The 23,214-nt window shown below is 55.5% G+C and overlaps 1 protein-coding gene across 1 annotated transcript; it reads left to right on the top strand.

Moving 5' to 3' along the window:
* Nucleotides 1-64: 64 nt before the first annotated feature.
* Nucleotides 65-17,435, top strand: ARRDC2 (arrestin domain containing 2). The gene is made up of 8 exons (XM_077841837.1): nt 65-518; nt 12,686-12,752; nt 12,968-13,115; nt 13,849-13,951; nt 14,331-14,587; nt 15,067-15,229; nt 15,494-15,645; nt 15,742-17,435. Exons 1-8 carry the CDS (start codon nt 254-256, stop codon nt 15,793-15,795), a joined length of 1,209 nt encoding a protein of 402 aa, XP_077697963.1. The 5' UTR covers nt 65-253; the 3' UTR covers nt 15,796-17,435.
* The last annotated feature ends 5,779 nt before the right edge of the window (nt 17,436-23,214 follow it).

The following is a 23,214-nucleotide window of genomic DNA, read 5'->3' as shown; positions in this document are numbered from 1 at the left end:
GAGCCGGGGCCAGCCGCGGGGCGGGGCTGCTGCGCTTTTCGGGAGGTCCCTGCGCGGCGCAGCGGGGAGGTGTGGCCGGCGACGCGCGTCGCTCCCGGGGCCGCCTGGTGCGGAGCTTGGGGCGCCGCGATGAGCTGAGCCGCCCTGCGCTGGAGCCGGGACTCCGCGGGGCCGAGCTCGCTCTCCGGAGCCCCAGCCCCGCCGGGGAGACCCGGCCCCGGGGGACAGGAGCTTGCCAGGCCCGGCGCCGGCCATGCAGCCCCTGGGCAAGATCCGCAGCTTCGCGCTGGAGCTGGCCGGCGGCCCGGCGCAGGGGGTGTACCGCGGCGGGGAGCTGCTCTCCGGCCAGGTGGTGCTGGAGCTCAGCAAGGTCCTGAAGGTGCGAGCGCTGGAGGTCTGCGCCCGGGGTTTGGCCACGGCGCACTGGCTGGAGAGCAGGAGCGTGGGCATGAACACGGTCTACAGCGACTACACCGCCTACGAGCCCTACCTCAGGGCGCGCTACCAGCTCATCCGCGGTGAGTCCCTGGCCTGGCCGAGCTGCTCTCCGGTGCCCAGCCCTGCCCGCCCATGGGAGCGGGTCCTTGGCGCCCCTAGGGAGCCACATCGTCCCCCCTTCGCTGTCTGCGTCCCAGTGCCCAGCCCTGCCAGTCTGCCGGGAGGGTGTCCTGGCGCCTGAGCAGGGCGTTTCCTTCACGTCTTCCCCCCGTAGCTGCTGGTACGTGGGACATGGCCTGCTTTGGAGGGCAAGGGCCAGGTTTGTCCCGCCTGGCTCTGTTCCCCGGGGAGCATCTCCTGCTCCTTGCGGTGTGTGGTTGGGCTGAGAGAGGAAGCACTGCCAGGTGACCCTGAGGGACCTTGGTGCAGCGTCTGCTCTGCGCAGCCCCACGGGAGCCGCTGTGGGGTGAACACGCCCCAGGGGCTCACTTTGAAAAGCTGTGGCTCTCCCCTTTCACTGCCCAAGTCATTGACTCTGGTCTCCAGAACTGGGAGGCGAACGGGGATCTCGACGTACTGCGCCAAGCTCTAGCTGGGAAGGGGATGGTGCGTGCGCACCTCTCTGGTGTAGCTCCTTACCTCCAGTGCAACGGCGCTTGCGGAGGTGAGATCTGCCCAAGGCAATCAGCATTTTTCCATTTCTGCAGACAGGTAAGAGCTTGCCCACTTCATGAAAGATTTCCTACCATCTCTGCATGGGCGGAAGGCAGGATCGAGCAACATGAGTTTTGCCTGGACTAGCCCGTCACAGGGCTGAGGATTTTACTTCTCTGAAATAGGGCGTCTGGGTCAAATGCAGTCAGACCCTCCCGCTGTGGGGAGTCTAGATCTGGCTCCAGCTCGAGTATGGTGGTGCCGGACATGCAGGGGCTGGGGATCCTTCCTGACTAAATACGAGCCCTGTTTTCCAGTAGCTTGAATTGGCCCTTTCAGGGGCTGTTCCCTGCCCCATGTGGAGGGGGAGTGACATTAGCTCAGTATTAAACCCTGCAAACCAACGGTTCGTTGGCCTCTCCCTGCCCACAGGCCTCTTACAGAAATAAACCCTCGCCAAGGAGAGCTAGGCATTGGGCTCTCACGGGGGGCAGATGATGCCTGGCTCATGCTCAGGGCAGCACTGGCAGTGGTCTAGCTCTGGGCTGTTCCAAACTCTAAATCAGCCATGGAGCCTAGTCCGGCACTGGCTAATGCCGGTGCGGAAGGTGTCGTGCTGATAGCACTTCCCAGGAAACCTTCCTCTGCCAGGCCCTGGAGACAGGAGATGCCAAACCTCAGAGCAGGGCCAGCATGACCCCCCACCCCCTGTCGTGGCGCCTCTCCCACACCTGGCAGGGAGCAGCAATGAAGGCTCTCTCACAAGAGCTCTGTGAGAAAAGACCCCTGGCTCTGTGGAGCTGGGAGAGGCCAGTGCATGACCCAGGGCACCAGAGGGGATTTCACAGGGGTCACTCCAGGGAGGCTCTTTGGCTTCAGGCCTTTCACAAAGATGCTGCTAGCGAGCTCCGGCCCTGGAGTGCTCATGACCACAGCTCCTGTAAGGGCAGGTTTGCCCTGTGAGATGGTGGGGCGGGGGTTCAAATGCTTAACTGACCTATGAGTACAAGTGCCCTTGGCTTTACTGGACTTAAGCCCCATTTCCCACTGAAAGCCAAAGGCACTCACTAAGTGCCTCTGACTCACCTGCTCCCACGCTAGCATCCCCTCGAGGGAGTGCTCTCTGCTGCCCGGCTGGAGGCCTCTTCGGACCAAATCTCTGTACCAGGGGCTCGGCCCTGGGACACACAAAGCTGCCCCAGCTCTTGCTTTGATTGTACAGTGAAAGGTAAACAGCGAAGTCTTCTCAGGTGTGAATGGAGCACTTAGCTGGCAGGCAAATATTTGTTGTTCTTCCATGGCTCTGGTCCAATACACCCCTCCTGGACTTCACCCTTAGTCAGCTTAATAGGGCCGGCCTGCTCAGACCCACCCAGCACAATGCAGCCAAGTTAGGATGGACAGGACCAATAGCACAGGGGTTCTGTGCTCATTAACAGCGATCAAGCCATTAGCTTTGCCTTGGGTAATGAAGATGTTCTCCCCATGGAGTCTCTGCCCAGGAGATACCAGTGGCAGTGATGGCCCAAAGGGAAGCCCTGTTCTGTATCCCAGTCGACCTGATTCTCCCCACCCGGCACTGTGAATGTTGGCATTTTGCTGAAGTGTAAATGCAGACCCAGGTGCCAGGTGGAGGGAGCCAATCCCTGTGAATTCACACAGCGGCCAGGTGGCTGCAGGGGTTGAACTGGGAGTAGACGTGTGACTGAAGTGTAAATGCAGACCCAGGTGCCAGGTGGAGGGAGCCAATCCCTGTGAATTCACACAGCGGCCAGGTGGCTGCAGGGGTTGAACTGGGAGTAGACGTGTGACTGAAGTGTAAATGCAGACCCAGGTGCCAGTGGAGGGAGCCAATCCCTGTGAATTCACACAGCGGCCAGGTGGCTGCAGGGGTTGAACTGGGAGTAGACGTGTGACTGGCAAGCATGTAGTTTGCAGATCTCTGGCCACATCTGGCACGGGAACCAGCTGCTCATCCCAGAAGGACACAAGTGATATTTCTGGCTAGAAGAATGCGTTAAACAAAACTGAATAATCAGATGTGGGATGCGAGGAATCGCTGTCCCAGGTGGGGTGAATCGTGTTCGATCCTTTGGTGAGTTGTTTTTCTTTCAGGTAAGCGCGTAGGGCCAGATTTGCTGGTTCACGCTGGCTGCCCTGTGCAGCATCCTGGTGAATCCAGCCCTTGGTTTCCCTCCCGTTGAGCAGGGGCTCTGGCTCCTACACTGCCGCTATATAAGTTACAATGAAAGGAGGGTGAGTGGATAAGGGGGTTGGGGAGAGGCCCCACCATGAGCTCACACAGGGCGGTGCTCTCCTGTTTGCATGTAGCCGTGAGGGTGATTTCAGGAGCTAGGAGGATGATGGGGTGAGTTTTGTTCCCCATTAATACCTGCTGTGATTCTCCCCTGGGAAGCTGTGAGCTGCTGTCTGTGTTTAGATTTCGTGGCTTGGTTCGCATGATGCAAGAGCCTCCTGGAGCCGCGGGGGAAGCACGTAGCCAGACTCTGGAGCAATAAGATCAGTTGCTCTGTCCTGGCAGGACCCTGCTGTGGTGCAGCTTGGAGCTGAGATGAGTATTTCATTGCTGGCCCCTGGCCTCACCCACTGGGCGGGAAGGTTTAGCCAGGCCCCATGGGGAGCTGCGGTGGGGTTTGCCGGACCCCAGGGTTGGTGATTTTATTGGCTATGACCTTGTGCTGGGTTTGCGCTCTCCCTGGGGCACCGGGTGTGTGATTGCTGCTTCCTGAAGGACAGGAGGAGGCGAGAGACGTGCTACTGAGAAAAGCCATTGTGCAGTCAAGACTGCTGCCATGGGGCCCCACCCAGCGCTCATACCCCATCGTCAGGAGAGCTGCAGGGCCCCAGTCCCTTCATGTGGACTGCCGGGGGTGCAGAAGTGCCTGTCGTCAGCACTCTGTGCACCACCCACGTGGCCTCTCCCTGCTTCTCCTGCAGCAGCTGCGGCTTCCTGGTGAGATCTACTGGTTGTCCGGGGTTTTAAAAAAAGAATGCAGCAGATGCCATGGTAACAACGCAGAGCAGAGCCCTCGTGGGCTGGGGGCTGGGCTTCCTGCTGAGCTATGAGCACCTTAGAGCTCCTCCCGCGTGCAGCCAGGCTCCCAGCCAGGGAGCTGAGCCTAGGGAGATCTGTGCTGCACCCACATGCCCGTCGTGCAGGGGGGTTGTGTCCTGTGGTTCCCCCGGTTTGCTCTGGCCCAGCTGAACTCCGGGTTTACATCCTCTCTCCTTCTCTTTTCCGATCCTCTTTCCAGCCTGCAGAGCAGCAGCATGTCCCCCCCAGGCTGCTCAGGCAGCCCTGCGAAGCTGTGTGCTAAGGGGACGATGTACAGTTGTACCAATTCCTCTGGAAAGCCCAGCCTGAGAACCCCGACTTTCCTCCCCACACGGTGCCCTGTGCCGGGGTCACTTACCCCTGGCAGGCTGGCTGGCAGGCCATGTGCAGGAGGCAGCTGGGTTGTTGGCTCTGGTCTGGCGTGTGCCTCCTTTGGGGAACCCTTTGTTCGGACTGAGTGTGGGGGCAGTTAGGCTCCTGCTGTGTAAGTGCCTTAAGCAGACGGACAGAGGGGGCTCAGCGGGCAGAGGAAGAAACGGGAATCTCCTTGGATTCTTCTGCATGAAATAACACACCGGGTATTCAGAGAGCACCTGTGCCCAAAGCTGCCCTTTCCCAGCTCTGTCATCGCGATCCCAAAGCACTTTACGTGGGGTGTAGCACCGGTGGTGGTTATTATCTGCATTGCAGTAGTGCCTGGAGGGCAGGCCCCACCGTGCTGGGCCTTGCACAAAGCTCCAGCAGAGCCGGCCCTGCGCCCAAGAGATCAGTCTAAGGGTAACATTTTCAAAAGCACCTCAGTGTCTTAGGAGCCCGCATTTAATTGAGTTTCAGTGGGATTTTGGCCCCTAAGTGCCTATGTTAGTTTTGACAATGTCACCCTGGGTCTGGGTTTTACGATATGCTCTTTACAGCCAAGGAACCAGTGACACAGAAAGATGAGGGCCTTGCTGGTGCAAACACTCACATGTGCGTGTAATGCTGAGCACGTGATTTCAGTGGGTCTGCTCACCTGGTGTCTGCAGGATCATGGCCCCAGGCAAGTCACACAGGCACCAAAAATGGACTGTAGCTTCGTTGAAGAACCCAGCTAGGGACACTAGGTCCACTTCTCTCTGCAGAATCGAGACTAGGCCTGGTTCTCCATTGCCGTGCACCTTGTGTTTCCATTTATACCAGTGCAAAGGGAGCGCAGTGTGGGGTGAAGTGAGCTGGGGGTGTTTTCCACTGGTGCTGCACTGGTGCAGGTGCCTGGAGAAACGGCAGGGCGATGCAGAATTGGGCCTCCCGTGCAAAGTGGGCATGGCACATCGCCTTTCTGACGTGGGAGCTTTTGGTACCTGCTTTGCATTGGTGTCCCGAGGTGCCAGGCAGGAGGGAGCTGGGCTCAGTGCCTCTCGCAGGCTCTTACCGGAAACTCCATTGCATTTGAGTCAGAGCTGCCCCTTGATAATTGGCAGAACCCTGGTGGGCTCTTTCCAAGGGCCTGGCCCCGTGGGTGGAGAGCTGCACACGCCCGGCATTGGATCTGCATATTGGGTGGCTGGGCCTCTCCCTCACCTTCCATGATTGCATCTTGTCACAGGGTCTCAGTCCTCCTCGGCCTGCATAGGTGTGTCCTGGTTAGGGGGCAGGGTAGCACCTGGGCACAGGAAATATGGGCCTGGGTGCTCTGCCCCAGATGACATTAGTGATGCCGAAAGAAGCCCTCTTCTGTCAGCATAGCCACATCTACGCTGGGAGCTTTGCTGGCACAGCTGCGTTGGCTAGTGGTGTGTGGCTTTTTCACGCCCCTGATTGCTATAGTTATGTCAACAAAGCTTTGGTCAAGGCCCCCGGTGGGCCAACCTGTGCCTGGAGACCGATAGCTCACTGCTCTAATTGTGTGACTCTGCTGTTTGGCCACTAGGTGCCTCTGGTTCCCTGCCCTGAAACACCAAGGCAAAGTCACCTTTTGGTTCCTCCCTCTGAGTGTTGCTAGCAGAGGGAAGCTGGGCTTGCTTTGCCCCGCGGCTCCCGCTGGGTGGTGGTGCAGGCTGCGGCATATGCTAACGCTGTGCACTAGACAGAACATCCCTGTGAGTTGGCAGTGCCTGGTCTGTGTGAAGCCCTGGTGGGCGCAGTGGGACTAATCGCAAAGCCAGGCACTGCCAAGGCGCTGCCTGCTAGTGACATTTTCCCTTTTGTACATGGGGAGAGCACATTCACTGTCAATGGCACCATTACCACCAATGGGACTCAGGCTCAGGGAACTCTGGGATCCTGTCTGAGCACAGGGAGAAAAGTCAACCTCTTTCCTCTGCACAAGGTGTGATAAGTGAGTGGGGAAACCTGCGACATTGGGAGGAAAGGGAGAAGATCAAAAACCAGCTTCCTCTACCATGGGAATGCAAATGCTATTTATCCCATGGTAATCGCCTGGTGTCACTCTGAGGGGCAGCTAGGGCTCTTTGGGGGCCTCCACTGTGCATTTGGATCCTTCACATGTTGCGATTTCTTTTATGTTTGACTTTCTCAAGGAATTGACTGCGTCAGCACCTGTCTTTAGGATAAGTACAGGGGCACTGCCATGTACTGTGAAATTACTGATACACACTTAACTCCCATTTAATGTGTGTGTGTTAGGGAATTAACGGACGGACCAACACAGATTTGGGTGGGTGTAGCCCTGGTGGAGAACTCCGTGGGGACCTTAACTGAACTCGTTTTGTCTTAAATTTTCTTATTTGTTCTTTAAAAGGTCTCTGCCTTTTCCTCAACTCATACAGATTCCAATGATTTTCTAAAAGAATGTTTTACACATGATGCTGCTGCACCAAATTTACTGCTCCTAATTAGGTAATATGCCCATTAGATCACAATGCTGAACACATATATCATGCTCTCCTCTTCAAAGTGCTTTACAAATGCTAATTAATAAGCAGACCTGGTTATCTCTGACGTGATTTACATGCCCTAGAGGTTGAAATGGGCTATCTGTGGTGGCCAGAAGGGCATAAGAACATGAGACTTGCCAGAGTGATTCCAACCATGGTCCATCTTCTCCAGTATCCTGTCTGACAGTGTCCTGCACCAGACCTTCGGAGGAGGTGTACACAACAGGGTAATTAGGGAGCGATCCATCCCTATCTTCTGCTCCTGGCTTCTGGCAGTCAGAAGTTTAGGATCAACCAGAGGATGAGGTTGTGTGTCCTTGATCATCTTGGCTAAGAGCCATTGATGGACCTATCCTCCATGAACTGATCTAATTATTTTTTGAACCCAGTTATACTTTTGGTTTCACAACATCCCCTGACAACATGTTCCACAGTTAGTTGTGCATTGTATGAAAAAGTACTTCCTCTTTTTTGTATTAAACCTGCTGCCTATTAATTTCATGGAGTGACCCCCAGTTTTATATTGTGGAAAAGGGTAAATAACACTTCTCTAGTCACTTTCTCCACACCATTCATGATCTTATAGACCTCCATCATATCCCCCCTTAGTTGTCTGTTTTCTAAGTTGAACAGCTTAATCTTTTTAATCTCTTCTTGTATGGAAGCTGTTCCATCCCCTTGATCATCTTTGTTGCCCTTCTCTGAACCCTTTGCAGTTCCACAATATCCTTTTTGAGGTGGGGTGACCAGAACTGGACACAACACTATGATTTATATAGTGGCAATATGATATTTTCTATCCCTCTCTTAATTGTTCCTAACTTACTGTTAGACTTTTTGACCACTGGTGTGCATTGAGCAGAAGGTGTCAGAGAACTATCCACGGTGACTCCAAGATCTCTTTTTTTGGGTGGTAATTTAGAACCAGTGTTTTGTATGTATAGTTGGGATTATTTTTTCCAACGTGCATTGCTTTACACTTATCAGGGCAGTAAGAGGAAAGGCCTCCAAAACTCCTGCAGTTAGATTTGGATCCCTACTCCACAGTGCACCTTACTGAACAGTGGCTTTCTCACAGCCCCTTGAAATTGAGGGGGCTCACAGAGGAGTCAGGTGCAGGCCTATAGATACCTTTACATTGCCCAGCCTGCTAGAATTGTAGTCCTATAGGTGAACCACAGTGGACCGATTAGCAAAGTTGATGTGTCATAACACTGCTGCCCCAGGCTGCCATAGGATGCAAGAGTGGTGAGTCAGACCAAGACAATGTTGCTTTTCCCATTGGCAAAGTCTTCCGAAATCAGATGTGCGACATTCCATTCATGTCAATGGGACCGTTGCCTAGTGAAATAACATTGCAGGGAAAACTGTTCCTCCACCTGCCCTGGCAGCATCATGCTCACCTCAGCAGACAGGCAGTGACAACAGGCTCAGCTGCGGAGCTCAGACCCACCCTCAGAGACTCGATGCAGCTTGGAAAATTCCCTGCCTCTCAATGCATCTGTGCCTACCCCCATTCCGAACCCAGGCACAGACACTGTGAGGGGCCAGTGAAATGCATGGGACAGAGAATGCTCTCTGGAGAGACAGCATACGAGGAGCTATGGACAGGAAGGATGGTCCAGAGTTTAGGGAAGTGGGTTCACTGCTATTGGTACCCACACTAGGTAGCTCGGGCCTGCCTCACATGTGCTACGATCACGCCCCCCGCCCCCTGATTGCATTGCAGACAGACCTAGAGTCTCTCTGTGACTCAGTTCCCCATCTCTAACATGCAGACAGTACTTCCCTCAAAGATTGTCGGGATCAGATGCAGGGGCATGGGGGCCATAGACAGAGTGGGGAAATTCTCAATCTTTTACAAGGGCCCAATCGAACTTCCACTGAAGTCAGTGCAAGTCTTTGCATTGACTGCACTGGGAGGTGTCTCCGGCCTTAAAACAGGACAGCAAGTATGTCTCTGTGGGAGTGAGGAATGATTGTATCCTGAGGTACCCATAGGGATGACAAGGAGCCTCCCAGAGCTGGCTGTCGCAAATTAACTCTTCCCATGCTGTGGCACACACCCCATTCCTAGTGGAATTGACATGCAAACTCCCATTGCAGGAGCTGAACCATGTGCAATCTGTATTGCTGTTTGCATGTTGGTAGTGGGTAGACCCCTGCCTGCGGGTAGACCCCTGTGCTGGGCACTGCACATACATGTAACAAAGCAACAGGCCCTTTCCCTGTTGCTGGATCAGGCAGAAACCTTCGAAGGAATTCAACATCGAGCTTTCCGAGCTGACCAAGCAAGCCTTACATAGCTTCAGCCCAACATGATCTACAATGGCTGAGAGAATAACGCACTCAAAGCAGGAGTTCTGGAGGGGCAGGTCCTGGACAGCGTGGCCTGAATTGATGCTATATTATAGTCATGCTTTCTCCAGCCAATGATGAGGAACTTGTCTTCGTTGGTCCACCACCACCTCCAGGCCTGGGGGCAGAGCACACTTGATGCTTAACAAATTAATAGTAATCATTAAAGTGAAAGCTGCTGGAGCTGCTTTAATCCCTTAGAAGTCCTGGGCCATTTTACTGCCTTCGGTCACTTTTTACAGCCAGGCACGTGTCTTTGCATGATTAATAACAGAGGTACCTGCACCAAGGATCAACTCGGTATGCACAGAGCCTCCAGCACCCCACTGTTCTACCTTTTGCTGAACGCCATAAACAACTGGTGCGTGTTTGTCCTGGGTAATGGGGCACTCCATTTACACGCGAGATTGTTTAATTGTTCCTGGGCTTTGTAGACTTGAAGCGCAGGACAGTGATAGGCCACTTACAAACCTTGTACAGCACTGGACTTGGCCTGGTTAAAAACACAAGCAAGACAAATTGCTCAGTAATTAATTGCAAGAGTTATGGGTAAAACACACCACTTTACAGACCTGGAAGCGTATAACGTGGTTTTCTCCCAGAGTGGTTCTCACTGCAGCTCCAGTTTGGTAAATCAGGCTGTGGTAGGTATTGAGTTCAGTGCCTAAGGTTGTACCATCAGCACCCCTGCTCTTAGGAGAAGAGTGGGTGTCTCCTTTGCTGTACAAGCACATGGGACAAGGAGCAAAATGAGGAGCAGCTAAGCTGAGCTGTTCCACTCAGTTCCCTAGTGAGAAGCCCCATAGCATCAATCTTGTCAACTAGGCTTCTGGGAAAATGGATTTTGGTCAATACTGTACCGAGTGCAAGTTGTCGGGATGCTGGGCTCAGCTAAATTGAAGTGGGAATGGGGAGCTGCTGGGTTATTTCTTTTGAAAGCATCAAACTCTTACATCCTGAAACTCCTCTTTGTGTCCCGCAAACACACTCCTGTGTGCCCAGTCGCACCATAGCGAGTGCTGACTGGGCTGACTTCTTGCCTGCAGTCGGGCTGCCAATCTGCAGTGTTCTGGGCTTGGCCCAGTGCTTCACTTTTGAGCATTTGTGCATTTAAACTGTGGCATCAAATGCAGGTGGGATAGCTGCACTTGACTCTGTGAAGTCAGGTGGGGATGCAGCAGAACAGCAAATGCAGAGTGGCAGGAGGGTTTCTCAGCATGGCCTGTACTGTAGCTTGTGTGTTACTGGACCGTAGGACAGGGACAGTTGGGAATTTGGAGGCAGAGGAGCAGGGGCATTTGCTAGCACTGAGTGGATGGAGGGGTCAGAGGAGGTGGCTGAAGCTGGGCCTGGGGACAGGGGACACATGGACAGGATGTGGCATGTCCAGAATTGAGATGGTTTCAGAATCCCTCTGTTTGGTTTCTGGCCATCATTTGTCTAGACCTAGGGACCCAGGAAATGATCAGCGGAGGGTCAGCCTCGCCTCGGGGGATCACTGTTATGGGCTTCTGCTCCCAGCATCGGGCACAGCGCTGGGGCGATAACCGGCCATGGAAGGGGCTGTTTCCTAGTGGTTCGCTTGTCATGTTTAAAAAGAAAGAGCGGGTTGTACTGGGTGTCTGCGGGAATCTGCCCTTCTCCTCGGACAGCAATTCCCGCTGGAGCCTGCCCAGCCTGCAGCCAGAGCCCCGCTTCCCAGCAAGCCCAGGGCAGGGCAGGCCGGGAGCTGGGGACCGCCAGGGCAGCGGGGCGCTGGAGATCGCGGCGGCTTTGCCCAGTGGGGGAAAGTTGATCTCGGGGGGTGGGGGGGTTGCTGTACCCCCCGGGCTCTGCCGGCAAAGGCCCAACGGGGGGGCGGGGCCGGGCTGGGGGGCTGCTCTCCCCGGGCCGCCCCCACCCAGCTCAGCGCTTCGGGTCGCACAGCTCGGCCCATCAATCTCTCCGGCAGCGGGGCAGCCCCCGCCCGGGATAGGCCGGCGGCGGCCCGGCCCGGCGGCTCATTGGGCGGCGGGCGAGGGGCGGCCCGGCCCGGCCCAGCCACATGGCATTTAAAGGGCCCCGGGGCCGGGGCTCGCCACAGGCTGCTCCGTCCGGCCGCTGCTCGTCTCGCCGCGACCCGCTCCGCCAGCCCCGCGATGCTCTTCGACCGGCTCCGCCGCTTCTGCGTCCTGCTCGACTGCCCCGAGCTGGACTCGCCGCCCGTCTTCAGCCCGGGCGAGGCCGTGTCCGGCCGGGTGGTCCTGGAGCTGGCCGGGGAGGCGCGTCTCGGCGCCCTGCGGCTGCACGCCCAGGGCTGCGCCCGGGTGCACTGGACCGAGTCCCGCAGCGCCGGCTCCAGCACCGCCTACACCCAGAGCTACAGCGACCAGGTGCCGTTCCTGAGCCACCGCGACACGCTGCTGGCCCCGCCAGGTAGGGCCCGGGGCGCCGCTGGGCGCTGGCCGGGGCGGGGTGCTCGGGCCGGGCACCCCTGCGCCCGGGACGGGCCGGGGAGGCGGGAGGCGTCTCGCCGCTGGCGCTCCCGGGCCCTCCCCGGGACAGGCCGGGAGCGCGGCTCCGCTGCCGTCTGCTCCGCTTCGGCGAGCCGTCGGCCGGGCCCTCGGCAGCCGGGGCGGGTCTCGGCCCCACCGCCTGACGTGCGCGGGGAAGGTGCGGGAGGCCTGCGGGAGAGGGCTGGTGGGTCTCCGCCGAAACGCCGCCGCAGCAGCAGCGCGTCCCGCAGGGTGTGACTTTAATTTTTTTACGTTTCCCTTCTCTGGTCCCGCCTCTCCTGGGCAGTGTTTGGAGAGGGATCGCGGGTGCGTGTTGAGCTGCGGGGCAGTAGTTTGTTTGCACATCAGTTACTTCGGTCAGCAGAAATGGCGTGGCAGGATTTTTGCGAGCTGCAGTGCAGGGGAGGAAGATCTTGGCATGTGTGGGGTTTGGTATAACCCTGGAGCTCACCGGAATGTCCTCTGGGTTTTTAATGGTCAAAATATATTCACTTAAATAAATCTGATATTGCTCTATCAAATGAGGACTCTTCTGCGTTCAGTCTAAACGGCACCCTGCAGAGCCTCAGCCTGACCATGTGACAACTGTTGTGAATTCAGGTCTTTATTTTGCTTTTCTGTGTCAAATGCTTCAGCGACTCCTCTGAGTCAGAACGAAAGTAACGTCTAGTGGCTGGCTGCTTTGTACTTCCTGTAAAGTGACAGCCAAACAGCACTCTTCCGATAAGGAAGTCTTGCAAGAAAGATATGATCATACTCATCTTATATTTTTCTTGTCATCTCCCCAGACAATGGTGAAGTCACAGTTCTGCAGGCAGGAAAACACGAATTCCCCTTCACGTTTCAGCTCCCAGAGTAAGTTCAGTTTGTTTGTTGTGTTCGCACAATTGCAAGAGTCTGCAGGACGGGGTGGGGGCAGTACAACTGGTTAAGGACATCATCAGCTCCCCAGAGGAAGCCCAGTTTAAATATACAGGCTCTGGGTGTCTGCTCTGTAGGTGGATAAAGTGTCTCATTGTGAATCCCGTGGAGGAACCCACCCCTAACCATTTTCGCTTCTCCCCGGGCAGGACTCTGGCCACTTCCTTTGAAGGCCGGCATGGTAATGTGCGCTACTGGGTGAAAGCCAGGCTCCACAGACCCTGGTCAGTTGTCAAGAAAGCGAAGAAAGAATTCACGGTGATCGAGCCCATTGACATCAACACCCCGGCCTTGCTGGTAAGTGAACGCCAGCCAGAGCGACATGCCAAGACCTGAGCCAGTGTGCTCAAGCTGACCTTAGCTCGGCCTAAGATTGATCAGGAGTGACTAGTGACACAGTAGGGCCGCCTTTAAAGAGCCGGATGTTCAGAACATGGCAGACACCTGCCCTCTCAAAGCATGTCTGTCGCTGGGCTCACCAAAACAGAGGTGCTCCAAATGGAGCTTCTCTCAATCCTGCGTGAAATCCTTGGCTTAAAAACATGAGGAGCCAGATCAGCATCTGCCCTGCCTGTTGTCCTGGCAGGGGGCTCTGCATAGCAAAACAAGAGATCAGTGGCAGAGAGTCTGAGCCTGGGCCAACTGACCTGGGCTCACAGGACTTGTGCTGCGGGGTGAAAAATATCCATGTAGACATCTGGGCTTGGGCTGGAGCCTGGCAAGTCTACACTGCTATTCTTAGCCCTGTGTGCAAGCTTGGGTCGGTTGACCTCAGCCCTGAGACTCACTGCCGGGGTTTGTTCTTGCTGGGTAGATGTGTCCTAAAGATGCAGGAGGAACCGTCCCTGAGACTTTTGCCCTCTGCTCAGTGGGTGCCTAATCTCTGATCACAACTCTAGCTGGAGACGAGCAATAAAATCTGCTTGAATGGGAGAGGACTGGCTGTGTGGTGATCCTGGGAAGTAGAGGTGGGTGGTGGCTCTTGCCTAGAAATAGCTGAAACTTGTATCACTTCTGTCCCTTCCTCTAGGCTCCTCAGGCAGGTGTGAAGGAGAAGCTTGCCCGCGCCTGGTACTGCAACCGTGGCCAGGTCTCTGTATCCGCCAAGATCGACCGAAAAGGCTACACGCCAGGTAACTCAACAGGCCACTCGCTGTTCAAAGGGTGCTGAACGTAACTGCCCTGGGTAATGCAGAGTGGGGCTTGAAAGGAGCTGAAGGGTTTATGGCAACGAGGCTCCTAGCACTGTGTTGTGATGGGGCTCTTCATACTGGTGTGAAGCTCCAGAGAGGCCCTGGCCCCTGAACCCTGCTCAGACATGCCCTTCTTCTGTGCAGCTTCTCAGGAACAAATAACTGGATGGCTGGAATTGCAGGAACGAGATGTAGCTTAACAAATGCGGTCCCAGGCTGTTCTGCATCTAAGCCGTGCCTGGTTTCTCTTGTGCAGTGCACGCCACATGGCTGGGCCAGTGTGTTTGTTTTTTAATCGAGCCTGTCTCTCTCCTGCCAGGTGAGGTCATCCCCATCTTTGCTGAAATTGACAACTGCAGCACCCGCACAGTCGTGCCCAAAGCTGCCATCATCCAGACTCAGACGTTCATTGCCCGGGGAGCCAAGAAGCAGAAGAAGTCTGTGGTGGCCAGCATAGCAGGCGACTCCATTGCAGCTGGGAAGAGGGAAGTGTGGCATGGCCGAGCGCTGAAGATCCCCCCTGTGGGCCCCTCAATCCTGCAGTGCCGCATTATCCGTGTGGAATACACCCTAAAGGTAGGAAGTGGAATAAATCTGACCTGCAGCAGAAGGCCTTGAATAAACAGGCTGAGCTTCTCTGGCAGCTGTCTAGCTGATACATAGCCGTGACTGAGTGGGGCTTGGTCACTCTGCTGAAGTGCCCTTTTTGTGCTGGGGCCCCTCATGCCTGTGGGTGGGAGCTGTCCCCACAGAGCCATGCCGCATTGCCAGTGGCAGGGTGAATTCCTAGATTCTTACCCTGTGCTAATATCCAGTCCCTCCTTCCCCACTCCATCAAACTTAAGTATTTTACTGTGCAGGTAAAACCTTGTATTCTTGCTGGAGAGGCTGTCTGCCAGCTTCCTCCTGCACCTGGCTTAGCTGCCTACTAAGGGAACCTGTTGCTGGCCAGGCCGTGCTTGCACCCCACCCCCATTGGGGAGAGTGGGGTGCTGCCTGTCCTCATGGGCTGAGGGAATGCTAAGGAGTGACCCCTGTGTCCTCCCCCCTCAAAGGTTTGTGTCGATATTCCTGGGACCTCCAAGCTGCTCCTGGAATTACCACTTGTGATTGGGACGATCCCACTGCATCCGTTCGGGAGCCGCACATCCAGCATCAGCAGCCAGTATAGCGTCAACCTGGACTGGCTCAGAATGGTGATCCCGGAGGAGCCTGAGGGTAAGCATCTGTTCTTGGTGCTTTGGGATCCAGCCGCATGGGGCAGCAGCTCCAAGTGAGCTGGTCCGGAGGGAGTGTCTGGGCAAACTAGGAGCCTTGTCCTCTGCCCCCAAATTCTGCCTAGCATGTGGCTTTGTGCGCCCTGGTGCTGCAGGGACCAGGTATCCAGGGGAGGGGATGTGGCTGAATGCAGACATAACTACCTGCATGTCTCCTGCTAGCAGATTCTTGCCTAACCACACAATGCCTCTGTTGTCCTTCCAGCTCCCCCTGAATATTCATCTGTTGTGTCCAGTGAAGAGTCTGCTCAGAACCTGTCCCCACCCTGCCCAGGTGAACTCAGCAATGGCTTGGAAGGCCCTTTCTTTGCTTACATCCAAGAGTTCCGCTACCGTCCTCCTCCACTGTACTCAGAGGTAAGTATAGCCTCCCCCGGGAGGTCAGGCTAGGGGACCCTTGCTGGGATGACTCTCTCCCTTTGGTGTCTGGTACAACTCCTCTTGGCTTTTCAGGTGGATCCAAACCCCACACCAGACAGCATCCGGCCACGCTGCATGACCTGTTGAAGGAAGCGTCACTGAGTGCAGTTATTAGAATACCAATCTGGTGGGGCTGAGACGCTTGCAGACTCGCAGGACATCAGCCCTGGGTATCCGGATCGGCGTCCAAGAGGCTATTGTGGGGCTGGTGCTCGTGTGGAGCTGAGAACCTGTTTGCTCACTGCCGCCTGAAACCACCTGATGCGGCTGCATCTCATGGACTGACTCCTCTTGCCCCAGAGCTGAAACGAGGGGGTTGGACTTGCCATGTGGGGTCGGAGTAGCTCCTGAGCACATGGGCAAGGGTGGCAGAGGAGGGTGTAGAGTTAAGAACTCTTCTGTGGGAGTATAGGGTTCAAACAAGCCAAGCTCCTTCATCTTGCAGCTACCATGGTCATGCTCCACCTAACTCCTGCCAATAGAAAACAGGACTGGGAAGTGCTTCTCAAGATTACTGGAAAGCATTTTAATCTTGCTCTGGGTAAGGGTTTAAACACCATGGTAATCTGAGGGCACCCTCCAGCTTCTGCATTCTTATAAAGTCACCAGGACTTCAGTTTCTGAAGAATTAAATGGGGTTGTTCTCCTCAGACTGAGGCTCAGCCCTTGCTGTCCAGCACCCATGAGCCTTAAGTTGTGCCCCGGGGTGCCTGCTGCCGGGGCTGTGCATTGCATCTGGTCTAACACAGTCTGAGACATTAAATGTGTGAAGACTCTCTTCCCTTGAGTCAAGGATTGTGTAGGTGCCAGGGGGGCAAGAGCTGTGAGCTCAGGGAAGAACTCCTGTTCTATAAACCGCAGCAAGACCTATGGTGCTGTCTTGGTCACCACGTCTAGTTTGGTCCCTACCAGGCACCAGACAAACTTGCAAAACCCATTGAACCTTCTACTGATGCAGAAAGCTGTGCCTTAATCTTTAAAGGGCTTGTGCCTTTGGGGCTGCTAGAATGGTTCCAGTAGCATTTGATTGCCCTCTCTATATATTTGCCAAAGTAAAAGGTGAATGGGGAAAGCTGCCAGGCGCAGGGCCATACAGTTGCTGACATGGTCAGTGTCCCATAGCCCAGCACTGGAGAGTATGTGTGATGAGGCCTGTAGACACTATAGGCTAAGTAGGTAAGAGCCTTAAATCCAGTCCTGTTGCATGTGGAGTTGCCTGTGGACTTGCTGCCTTGTTAACACTTCACCCAGCACCTAGTGGGAAGAGCCACAGGTCTGCCTGCCATTAGCAGAGTGAGGAAGATGCTGCTGATGGTACACACTGAAAGCTGGTAAATCCTGTTAGCAGGGGAAGAAGAGGTTGTAATGAAGACTGCTTGGGTGCATCTGCCTTTGGCTTCAGGCTGGTCTTACTGCTCCCTGTGCAGACTTGACAAGAGATCTTGGCCATTGATCATTCGTTAGTAAACGATGCATTCCATGATCTGAGGCTAAAACTACCAGCTTGGTGGTTAAAACCACTGACAGCCACAGTATTCCAGCTCAGAGCCAAAGCAAAAGGTCCCTAACCAGCTTACTTTAGCTATGCAGTCAGCTTCCTCCACTAAGGACCGGAAACGCAAGCTTTTTTTAAAAAAAAATTTAATATACTTGTAACTGGTGTGTTTTTTGACTAATTCTGCTTTTGTACAACTCCAGGTTTTGAAATAAACTCTTGTTGTTCTGAAGTTAGTGTCTGAATAGTTTCCTGGAAACTCTACCTCCTGTCCTCTTCTGCAGGGCCCCCCTGTTGGCATGAGGGTGTTGCAGGACTGCTGATGTGTATTTAGGGAAGCTCTCAGGCAGGCTGCCTGGTCCGTTCCTACCCACTACTGACTTCCATAGTCCCCAGCTAGGGATGGCTGGGACCTGTCCATGCCCTTCTATGTTTGGGGCCCAGATCCTGACACACTAACCCAGCCCTCTCCCATCACTGTGAGTCAGCCCCCTGGCTTCTGAGAAGCTCAGGACTGCTCTGCACAGCTGTCCAGGGGATCCAAAAGTGGTTCCTGATCTCGCCTGAATTCAGCTGCCTCATCCCAGCCCGTGGGAGGGTGTCACCTACCCCTGCTGCAGAGGGATGCTGAAGTGCACAGAAGGCCACACAACATGGGAGGTGGAAATGAACCAGAGTCCTGACCCCAGGCTACTCAGCAGTGGAAGTTGCCAGTCCCGTCCAGGCACTGCTGCAGGGAGAACAGGCCAGCTGGCCCCTGGAGCAATGGCACGTGCTGGGTTCAGCAGAGCATTGTGGGGTGGTAGGGGTTGTTTGTGCAGCAGTAGCTGGGAGAGGAGGTGAGGTAGAAGTGACAGGCCCAGGCCTCTTCAATGGCAGGTAACTATCCCCCAGTGCTTCCTTCAGGACCTGTGGACTGGGCAGTGCACAGCTCTTGTAAGCACATAGTGGCTATGCATTGCACTTGGCTGGCCTAGGACAGACTGGTCCCTAGGGCCTGATCACCCCTCCAAAGCCTGGAAGCAGCCCCTGGGGGGGGGGGGGGGGGCCTCAGGCTGGTGGGGAGTGGGGTAGGTTACCCTGCCTGGCGCCAAGAGACCAGCACAGTTCATTAGCACTGAGCCCCCTGCTGGGGGCAGCGCCTTGGGGGCAATGATTGCGGAGGTGCTGGGTAAGGGAGGGGCAGCAGGGCCCCCAATGAGGGGCACAGGGGGGCATGCCAGGCTGGGCACAGGGACTCTTACAGCTTTGAACACAGGTGCAGCGGAGCCCAGCCTGCTCTGTGATGGTGCGGCTGGGCCAGAGGAGGGGCCAGGCTCCTGGGCAGAAGGAGGCACGTCTCGTTAAAGGCTGTGGCACACTTCCTCTTCTCCCCCTAACCCAGGTTAATCAGGTCCCACAGCAGATGCCGCACTTGACACTGCTATTACCTGTCTCTGCTTGGGGCCCTGGGGCACTGCCTTGGCCTAGGTTCGCTTAATTAATTTCCTGTTTTTGGTATTGTATTTTTCCACCCTTGGGTTCTATGTCTCTGCAGCAGCCAGAGTGCCGTCCAGAAGCCAAATGCAGCCGCCCTGATACTGAGGACCCGGTGGGCCCCAGCAGGGAGCCCCTTGGGTCAAATTGGAGCACTGTATGCTGGGCCCTGTCAGCGCCATGGACTGCACTCTTGGCTTAAGCTATAGCACTTTGTGCCATAACACGGGCTTGCAAACTTATTTTTAATATGCAGACCCCTAAACAATGTCACCTGCTGGCCCAGCCCCATCACCCTGGGTGGCTGCAGGCTGTGCTCAGATACCTCGCAGCGTTTGTGCTGCTGTTTGCAAACACAGTGTTAGGCCTCTGTAAAGAGGTGTGTGCTCTGGGGCTGCACCTGGGCCAGCGCCCGTGTTTACACTTGGCACCTGTGCCCTTGCTCTTTTTCATGTTTTTTCCTAGTGGGTGCAAAAACCAGCCCGCTGTTTATGGGGAAACATGTTCCAGTATGATGTCAGTACTCCTACAGCCCCGCTCTCCCCCCATGATCCCTGGCAGGGGGACAGTGTAGTGTGAGCTGGGCACTGGCCTGGCACCTTAGGGAATCCAACCCAACTAGGCACCACGTCAAGCTACAGCCTGCGACTAAGACTTTTTTCAAGCGGAGATTCTTCCAGGGGTTGCTGTAAAGCCGTCGTACGCTTGGCTAAACCAGATGGTGCATTAGGAGGACATGCTATGTCTGTTTCTAAGCAGAGGAGGACTGGAAAATGTCTTTCACCATGTACATAGTGTATTACACGGAGATGGGCTGTGTCTAAACCCAGGACGCCTACGTATTGTGTGTTTGCATGCAGCGGAGACAGGCTGACATCACGCGAACAGGTTTCATAATCGGAATACTGCATGTGTGTGTGTGGTAGGTGCTTTGAACTTTTTACTCACAAATTGTTTATCTCCCCAGGTTCCAATGTCTCGTGCCTCGGCCTGCCTGTGTATTGACAATTCCTTTGTTTATAAATTCAGCGGGGTTTTGTGTCTGATGCTATTTACCATCAGAGTCCAGGTGCGGGTGCAGCGACCAGTACAGCAGTGTAATAATAGTAATAACTCTTCCCTTTGCCCAGCGTGTCTGTCTGTCTTGCCGTGAGGCCATGCAGCACATCGCACCCTGGGCGCTAATAGTTACCACAAACCGGAACATTTGTCACTGACGGGTTGCGGGGCATTGTCCTGTTGCTCTTGCCCCTGCTTCCTTGGATTGGGCAGTGGGCATTGGACCAGGCCTTTGTCTCAGTGTTGCTCACAAATGTATTTCACAGCTGCCCATAGAAAAGCAGGAGCTGTCTCTCCAGCATGCATTCCCTCTCCAGCTCCCTGTGGAGCCCTGGCTGGGTGTAGGGCTCCCAGGCCCCCAGCACAAGCCCCTGCTGCTTGGCTTTGTTTGCTTGTGACAGATGCTGCAGCGTGGCAGGGCTGGAGTGCGCTGCTGCCCGGCTGCTTAGTCACAGCCAGGACGCAAGGAGCTCTCAAGCACCTGACAGTGAGCGAACAAATGAGTCCTTGCAAAATGCAGCCAGTGCTGGGCTGCGTGGGCTGGCTGGTGGCCTCAGGGATTTACCATTGTGACATGGGCTCAGGCTAGTGCCCTATGGACAAGTGTCCAGCTGACAAAAACCACTGTCCCCTTTGGCTTACCTGTTCCCCTTGGCGGCAGCCCCCCAGAAACTTGGCTGAGGTCAGTGGGAGCCTCAGCCTCACATAAGCCTCAGCCACAGAGCTGCCCTTGGGAAGGTCCTTTTGGGCACACGGGCAGGTGCAGGGTTGGCACGCTTGCCTACTGCCTCGGCTGTTGTGTGCAGGAGGTGGTGTATCCACGGGTTCCTGGCCAGAGCTCTGCGCCCACCACACATCCACACCCCCTGAACTGCAGAGCTCCCCCCCGCAGCTTCCCCACGTGCCAGGCTGGGCTGGCGATCAGCAGGGTGGGTGCTGAGGCCAGTGGGGGGGACGGGGACAAGCCAGAGGCGATCAGCAGGGTGGGTGCTGAGGCCAGTGGGGGGGACGGGGACAAGCCAGAGGCGATCAGCAGGGTGGGTGCTGAGGCCAGTGGGGGGGACGGGGACAAGCCAGAGGCGATCAGCAGGGTGCAGAAGCACCAGCGTTGTCGTTTCGGTTTACTCGGTCAGGGAGGCACAGACCGTCCTGTACGATGCCGCTTACACAACGGCACCCAAACAAGTGCACAGCTCTGAGCGGCACGTGTGCGGCGACCTGATCCTGAGCAGGGGGCGTGTTGTGGTATTACGGTGCTGAGCCTATTTATGACATCTGGTCCAGCTGGGAGGGAAATGCTTTGGAGACTCCCAGGGACGATGCTGCCAGTGGTCGCTAGGTCTAGCTCTACTCCCTCCCTTTTCTCAAATTTTATTTTATTTAAGGGCTTGTTTATGCTCCTTTCTTTTTTTTTTTTTTTTTTTACGCTATTCCTCCCCAACCAGGAAATGGCCCAGCCCGCAGCTGGCTCTGGAGCACTGGGCCCCTCCCAGAATCTCAGCCTCCAAGCAAGACACCCCGAATTGGAATCAGCTGGCGCTGTTTGCTGAGCAGTCTGGGGCCAGCTTGTAACCCTTCCTTAGGTTTCCTAGTGCAGCTGCTTTCAGCTAACCTAACGGCTCCCCTGGATTCCCCAAAGGCCCCCCCCGCGCCCCTCAGTTCACGGTCAGCAAGCCCTGGCCCCGCTCCCTGGCTCACATGTGCCCCTGGGGGTCTCTCTCTCTCGCTGTCTATGTTGCACAGGGAAGGCAGGGGCATTTTCTGGGTGTTAATCCTCTCTGGCCAGGCCTGTCTCTGTACAGGGAGAAACATGCTTCAGGTTACTGCCTGGGGGCCTTTCTTATAGTGCTGGGGGGGGGGGGGGGGTGTCTCTCTCTCTATTGTTTTTTAAATACCTATAACATACATACCGCAACATAGAACACGCATCCGTGCTGCATGCCTCTCAACTGCTCTCAAAGCATGTCAGAACTAACGGCGCCCCAAGCCCATGTGGTCAGACAGGCTTAGCATCCCCACTCTGCTGTGGTAAAGAGCTGGGAGAGGCTTCCTGCAGGGCACCCAGCAAGATCTGGGCAGAGCTGAGCCTAGAGCTCTGGGGCCTTCCTCCCCATGCTCTAGCCACATGCTGATACCCCCCCATGGGGCAGTGAGCACGCGGCTGCAGTTTGTCCCCAGAAGCACACAGAGTGAACATGGAGTGTGCATGTCCCAGGCAGGAAAGCAGAGAGTGCCCCACAGCTGGGTACCAAGGCAGACAGGTAACTCGAAAGAGCCCACGCCAGGGGCTGACACAAAGGCCAGCAGTCACCATTTGACCGATGTCTCCTTGGGCTGGTGCCGTAGCTGGTGAGTTGGAAACAAAGTGCAAATTATCTAAATGCTCCCGATGAGAAGTGAGCTGTAGCTGACGAAAGCTTATGCTCAGATAAATTGGTTAGTCTCTAAGGTGGCACAAGTCCTCCTGTTCTTTTTGCAGTTTACCCAGAAACTCCCATGGCAACTGCAGCAAGGCTGGCTGCTAAGGGTGAGAATCCTGGCCACACCCGGAATGAGCTACAATTCCTTTTTAGGTTGGGACCCCGACAGTTACAACACTGTGAAATTTCAGATTTAAACAATTGACATCATGAAATTTACGATTTTTTAAATCCTATGACTGTGAAATTGACCAAAATAGACAGTGAATTTGGTAGGGCCCTAGTGATGAGCTTTCCTGCTGCTTGTGAAACTGATATCCCCAGGTAACTAACCCCTTCTTGAGGTCCTGGTGTCCCTGCTGCCTTTGGGGTAACTTGAGGGCAGAAGCCAGCGGGCCCAGGCTGTGAGGTATTGTACTGGCAAGCTGTGTGTTTATGGATGGAGCTCTTTTGGGGTCATTGCCCTCTCCAGCAGAGGGTCAGAACTCTCTGGAAAGGGGGGGCCAGGCGAACCTGCCGAGTGAAATACCAGACTTGTGGCAATGGGATCAGGTGGGCGGGCTGGCCGGCTGATGGGGACAGACTGTGGGGAGGGGTGCTGTGACCGGGTCTTTGCCAGAAGATGGGTTGGGGATTAGTGGCGAGCCTGCTGTCTGTGGATTCCTGAGCTGCAGCTCTGGAGTCCCTCCAGCTCCCCACAGAGAAAAACGAGCGAGCCCAGCACTGCACTGGCAGCAGCCTCGCGGGGCGGGGGGAGACTCAGGCTGCGACCTCAGCTTGTGCGCCTCAGGCTGGTCTGGAGCAAACCAACGGAGGGGCTGGCTCTGCCCTGCCTGGGCCAGGCACATGCGGGCAAAGGGGGTGTGCGGCCGGGCCGCTGCCAGTAAACCCCTCGTTCTGAAGGTTACCAAGCCACACAGGCCTGAGCCCAAACAGGCCTGGCCCAGAGCAGCGCAGTCCCATGCCTCTGCAAACATGGGGCTGCTTGGAGGCATAGGAAGATGTTTATGGGGTGGGTGGATGGATCCCCAAAGCCCAACCCCACCCCAGTGCAGG

The sequence above is a fragment of the Eretmochelys imbricata genome, chromosome 25 (assembly GCF_965152235.1).
Source record: "Eretmochelys imbricata isolate rEreImb1 chromosome 25, rEreImb1.hap1, whole genome shotgun sequence".
In the NCBI taxonomy this organism is placed as follows: Eukaryota; Metazoa; Chordata; order Testudines; family Cheloniidae; genus Eretmochelys; species Eretmochelys imbricata.
This window is presented reverse-complemented; position numbering and strand designations above follow the sequence as displayed.